This window comes from Cololabis saira, chromosome 23 (genome assembly GCF_033807715.1).
Source record: "Cololabis saira isolate AMF1-May2022 chromosome 23, fColSai1.1, whole genome shotgun sequence".
Taxonomy (NCBI): Eukaryota; Metazoa; Chordata; class Actinopteri; order Beloniformes; family Belonidae; genus Cololabis; species Cololabis saira.
The window spans coordinates 8,829,353-8,835,822 of record NC_084609.1 but is presented as its reverse complement, the minus strand read 5'-3'; the positions used below and the strand labels follow the sequence as shown (position 1 = coordinate 8,835,822).

Here is a 6,470-nt window from a genome sequence, read left to right as displayed (position 1 = left end):
GTCACTATTATCACTTCTGTATTGTGGTTGTTGTTGTCTTTCTGTATTGTGTATGTTGTATGTATAATTTTATGGTACTATGGACCTCTTCTCGGGATGTGTCTCTAATAAAGTGTGAATTGAATTTAATTGAATTGAAATATCTAATTCTTTCTACTAACTCTTAACTTTAACATCACAAAGCTCATCTTGTTTATTTTTGTTTTTTTATTAATTTCTTTAAACAACAGAAATCTAACTTAAAAAGGTTTTGTCAGATTTATGAAATCCAAAATTATTTATTTCATTTAGAATGTCAATTGAATTTTTTTTTACTTATTTACTTTGTAATTATTTGATCATTTTGACTTGTTTTTCTTTTATTTGACTTTTATTTGACCAAGTTACTTTGTTTAAAGTGAGTATTGAAAGTTTGCTTCTGATTCCAGTTTTAGGTTTAATAATACTTTGGTAATATATTTTTGTTATCACCTATTTAATTACTTTAATTTTTTTTGTTTGATTGAAAAAAATTTTCTGATGAGTAATTTACAGTTTTGGTTTATAAAACTGAAAAAAAATTAAATACTTCAGTTTAAGACTAGTTTTAATCTGAAATGTTTTGGTGTTTATTAAATAAATAATTATCACGTTTATTATTTAAATGTCTGTGTTCAGACACCTGGTGGCAGGTAGACCCGCCTGAGCTGAACTATTTATTTATTTTTTTTTAATAAGCCTTTATTTATTTAATTTACTTTTATTTCACAGATGTGCAATATCTGTCTGTCTACCTCACACACATTTTACCTGCTTTTTTGCAGTTTTTTTTTTCTTCTCTCGCACTACCTTTACTTCCATTGCAATGTACTGTATATACAGTACTCGAGTTGTAAAAAAAAATCAGGGGGGATGGTGGATTTTATCATATGGGGACAGATAATTTGTGCTGATTACAAATAATATAATATATTACAAATAATAGCACTGACCAAAACACCTGCAGAAATACTGCAGGAATGACATAGCAGCAGTTAAATGCAGCCTTCTGTAAGCTTTAAATATCCACTGGGCTTACATCAAATACATCAAAACACAACAATAAAAACACTTTTCTGAACTTATCAATATGACTCTGTCCTTCACAGGATAAGTAAAATGGATCACTGCAAAAACTCAAAATCTTAACAAGAATATTCGTCTTATTTCTAGTTAAAATGTCTCATTTTAGTAAAAAAATCTCATTAGACTTAAAACAAGACTCATCACTGGAAAAAACAACAATTTTCACCTGTTTCAAGTAGATTTTCACTTAAAATAAGTAGAAAAATCTGCATGTGGAACAAGATTTTTTTGCTTGTAATAAGAAGATAAATCTTGTCCCACTGGCAGATTTTTCTACTTATTTCAAGTGAAAATTGACTTGAAACAGGTGAAAATTGTCAAATAAGTTATTTTTCTGGTGATGACTCTAAATGTTGAAATAGCAGTAAAACCACATTCATTGATGAAATGACATAAGAGATGGAATGGGGGGATGATTTTGACTGTTTTTATTTCAGGGGGGATCCCATCCCCCCTCAACTCGAGTACTGTGTATATACTGTTTATATCTCGTAATTACGGTATATATATTTTCTACTTTTTTACTTTTTTTTTTACCCCTCCGTGTGTGTTAGTGTACTGCTGCTAAACAAGTGAGTTTCCCCAATGAGGGAGAAATAAACTATTATCTTATCTTATCTTATTTTCTCATAAACCGTTCAGAACCTTTCAGGGGTTAAAAACTGAAACTCTCTGGTTCATTTTCCTGGTAAAACAACGGAAACGTCTCTGGCAGCAGCAGCTCCTGAACCCGTCAGTCCACCTTAAAACCTGCAGCTGCAGAAGCTGCTGCTGATCAGATCCTGCAGGTCGTTCAGGAATTCCTGGGTCCGAGGCCACGCCCCGGTGTGTGTGTGTGTGTGTGTGTGTGTTTATGTTTTTCTCACATTATGAGGACTCTGGTCTGGCCTCGTGGGGCCCAAACCTGGTTCTGATGAAGCAGAACAATCTGTAATAGCAGAGATAAAGTCTGAATCGAGATTAAGGGACGGTTAGTTATTAAGTGGTCGTTTCCGGTTCTGTGTGTGTGTGTGTGTGTGTGTGTGTGCAATTACTCGTGTCTGTTACATATTGGGGACTTTTGTCAAATAACCGACTTGACCCAGTTTTGTTTTTTCAGCAGAAACAACATTTAAACTTCCAGTTAGAAGCTAATAAGAAGCTCATAAAAGTCTGGTCTCTCCAGGTCTGTCCAGGTCATCTGCATGTGTCTGTATTTAATTACAGTTTTGTGTTTATAACGGCCTTGTTTGAATAAATATATGGATAATATTTGCATATTGTTGTGATTGATTAAGCATTAGGTCCATTTCAGTGATGCTGATATACGGTGTAATCTGATTACTATAATGGTAAATAATGTGATATGTTGTAATCAGATTACTATAACGGTAAATAATGTAATTTCAATCTTTAATATGTAAAATTCAGGTTTCATCTCCAAATTCAGTCCAATTTAAATCAGTAACATTTGATCTGTCCCAGACTCAGACTCAGATCCAGGTCCTGATCCGTGTTGTTTTGTTCTCTGGTTGAAGGATCAAAGTTCTCTTCTAGGTTTTTCTGACAATAAAATAAATCTGGGTCGACTTCCAGGAAAAGAATAAACACACTTAGGGGGAGGGGGGGCATAAAAACAAGGATTTACGATCCCACCACTGCATTCTCACAACCACCAAACATCTGGTTTTAAGAACTCGGGAACGCCGACTTCTGTGAACGACGTTCAGAGAACCAACGGGACACAAAACTACGTCCAAGTTGGCGGTTTTGATCTAACCATCCATAGATCCATAGTTTTTCTAGGGCCGTCAAAAAGTGGCTTTTGGATAGTCAGTCCTGTTCTCATTGAAAATACCGGACGGGTATTTGGCCATCCGATGGTACCATTGTGGGTACCATCTGATGCCATTTGGATTTTCTGATTTATTTATCTTGATCCAACCTTATTTTAGGTTCAATTATTCTAATCTATGTCATTTTAATCAGTCTGTATTTTGTACTTGCACTAAGTGCTTTAAATGTTAACCTTTTATTGTGGTTTCAGGACATTGTACAGTAATCTGTTTCGTGTATTTGCATTTGAATACTGTCATTGTAAACCCTAATGTGTAGTATTTATGTTTGTCAAGGACTACAGATGGAAATTAGCTTGTGGCTAACTCTGGTGCAGGCATCTTTTTATTGTACCTGCACATTGTCCTTTAAATAAATTTGCTTCTGATTCCAGTTTTAGGTTTAATAATACTTTGGTAATATATTTTTGTTATCACCTATTTAATTACTTTAATTTTTTTTGTTTGATTGAAAAAAATTTTCTGATGAGTAATTTACAGTTTTGGTTTATAAAACTGAAAAAAAATTAAATACTTCAGTTTAAGACTAGTTTTAATCTGAAATGTTTTGGTGTTTATTAAATAAATAATTATCACGTTTATTATTTAAATGTCTGTGTTCAGACAACCATCCATAGATCCATAGTTTTTCTAGGGCCGTCAAAAAGTGGCTTTTGGATAGTCAGTCCTGTTCTCATTGAAAATACCGGACGGGTATTTGGCCATCCGATGGTACCATTGTGGGTACCATCTGATGCCATTTGGATTTTCTGATTTATTTATCTTGATCCAACCTTATTTTAGGTTCAATTATTCTAATCTATGTCATTTTAATCAGTCTGTATTTTGTACTTGCACTAAGTGCTTTAAATGTTAACCTTTTATTGTGGTTTCAGGACATTGTACAGTAATCTGTTTCGTGTATTTGCATTTGAATACTGTCATTGTAAACCCTAATGTGTAGTATTTATGTTTGTCAAGGACTACAGATGGAAATTAGCTTGTGGCTAACTCTGGTGCAGGCATCTTTTTATTGTACCTGCACATTGTCCTTTAAATAAATAAATAAATAACCTGATCTAACCTGATCTAACCTGATCCCTGAACAGAACAAGCAGCCGGTACCTTTAACGGAAGGAGCACTTCCATATCTATTGTTCTACGTACTTTGTTTATGCTGTCTGTTGCTACTTTTTTTGTATTAACTGTATAACCTATAAAATGTGTGTTGGCATCACTTGTAAGGTGACCTTGGGTGACCTGAAAGGCACCTCTAAATAAAATGAATTATTAAATATTATCAGAGGTCCAGACTGAAGTCCTGACAGCTGCAACGTCTCTGGTTTGGTGAACCGGCTTTTCCGGGTCGACATTGACGTATAAAACACAAACATCTCTTTTAGTATAAGAAAAAGAGAGACTCTCTGACCGTACTGCTTCCACTCTCTATGCCATTTATGACAGTACTATGATCATCTTGTTCCCATGAGATTCTTCATAAAAAATGTATCAAAAAAACAAAACACAAACATCTCTAAAACAAGAGTTTCAGGTTCTTAAAGGCAACTTTTAGTCCCAGAAGAAGGACGGACGGAGGTCAGGCCAGGGCGTCCTCCAGGTCAGAGGTCGCGCCAGGTAGGGCTGAACGATTTTTGAAAATAATCTAATTGCGATTTTTTTCCTCAATATTGCGATTTAATATGCGATTATTTTTCCAAGGTCCCGTTCTCATGTACTTTTAAACTACACAAGCAATAAATCAGTCTGTTTTATAATAAACAATGTAAGATTTATTTAAGGCACAGATTACAACAATAAAGAAAACAAATCTGTGGCTTTACCTCTTTAACACGTCTACACACGTCTGTACACACAAGTGTTATGGGTCGTTCTCTCTGAACCCAATGACACGACACCAAACCGGGTTAAACTTTAGCCAAAACGATGGGTAGTTCAATAGAAAAACACAAAAAAAACTCCCACAGGGAACAAAAAACCTTCCTCACAGGGAACTCAGAACTTCTTCACAAGTAACTCAAAAATCACAGGGAGAAAAAAACCACCAGCAAACAAACCAAGAAAGCTCATAGAGTTAACAAAACAAACCAGTAATGAACAACTGGCAGCCCCGCTCTTTAACCTCTCCTCCTGATGAGCTGCAGGTTCAGCTCACAGCGCGACTGCACGGTCCGCCGGCACCCGGCTCGTGCTCCTCGCCACGCCGACTCCGCGCTCATATATTTCCTCCTCGCCCGCTCCCAGCGCGAGATGCGGAGGAAAGCCCCACACGGCCGAGGCCCAACACCGAGGCCATGGTAGATTTAGCTGTTGAAAAATCGCAGCCTTTGCGGTTAGAAAATCTCGTTTTATCACATCGCGATTAGGGATGGGCAGTATGGACTAAAAAATCTATCACAATAATTTCTGGCATTTATCCTGATAACGATAAAAATTACGATAAAAAAAAAATACCAATTCAACTCAACCTTTGTAACTATAAATCTATCGCCACATTCAGTCTTTGGAGCCCCCAAAACACTGCTCTAAAAGATACTAAATGCTACTAAACTACACCAATTAAATTTAATTAATAAAAACCAATTAAATGATTCCACCTGTACTGAAAAACTGGAATGACTCAGATCCGCCATGTTTGTTACACAAACACGTATCAACGGGAATTCTTTCTTTCTTTCTTTCTTTCTTTCTTTCTTTCTTTCTTTCTTTCTTTCTTTCTTTCTTTCTTTCTTTCTTTCTCGCACGCGCACCGTACGGTGCATCGCCGCGTAACCTACGCCGTAGGCTCTGCGTCGATTTAACGCAGAACCATAAATCAGCTTTACACAAAAACGTCATCAACGGGAATTTATCATTTTTACCGCAAGATGACAAATTCTTACCGTGGGGAATTTTTTTGATGGTACATCGTGAACGGTAAAATATCGCCCATTCCTAATCGCGATATTATCGCAAATGCAATTAATCGTTCAGCCCTAGCGCCAGGTCGTCCTCCAGGTCAGAGGTCACCCCAGGGCGTCCTCCAGGTCAGAGTTCACCCCAGATCGTCCTCCAGGTCAGAGTTCACCCCAGGGCGTCCTCCAGGATGGACGGGTGGACGTCGGCGGCCTCCAGGCTCCTCAGCAGCGTCCCCAGGGTGGCGTCCCTGCCCCCGGCCCGCCTCCAGCGCACCAGGCCGGCCAGCGCCGCCGCCTGCGTGCTGAGGCCGTGGTCGGCACGGCAACGGAACACCGTCTCCGCCGACAGGCCCAGGTCCATCAGAACCGCCTCCCACTCGGCGCCGAGCTGCGACGCCAGCCGGGACAGTTCCCGGTCCGAGGGAACCCTCCGGAGAACAGAGTCCGGGAGCCGGCAGACGTCTGGAAGAGACGACAACGTTAACCAACAAGACCAGGCCTGGGTTGGAAAAATCCATTTAATGATTCTAAATCGATTCTAAGATTAATTCCTAAAAATCGATTGGTATGTCTAAAGATCAATATTTTTTTTCCATCATTACATTACAACTTTTGGTATTTTTTTGTTTATGCCCAA

The 6,470-nt window shown here is 37.9% G+C and overlaps 1 protein-coding gene across 1 annotated transcript in view; it reads right to left on the bottom strand.

Annotated features, from left to right (window-relative positions):
• Positions 1 to 5,837: 5,837 nt before the first annotated feature.
• The window catches only part of cradd (CASP2 and RIPK1 domain containing adaptor with death domain), a 6,669-nt gene continuing 6,036 nt past the window's right edge, over positions 5,838 to 6,470 (bottom strand). Inside the window, exons 3-4 of the mRNA XM_061714832.1 lie at positions 5,999 to 6,332; positions 5,838 to 5,940 (exon numbers count right to left, since the gene is read on the bottom strand). Coding sequence (XP_061570816.1) covers positions 6,000 to 6,332 — 333 coding nt within the window. The 3' untranslated portion in view covers positions 5,838 to 5,940; position 5,999. The remainder of the gene's footprint in view (positions 5,941 to 5,998; positions 6,333 to 6,470) is intronic.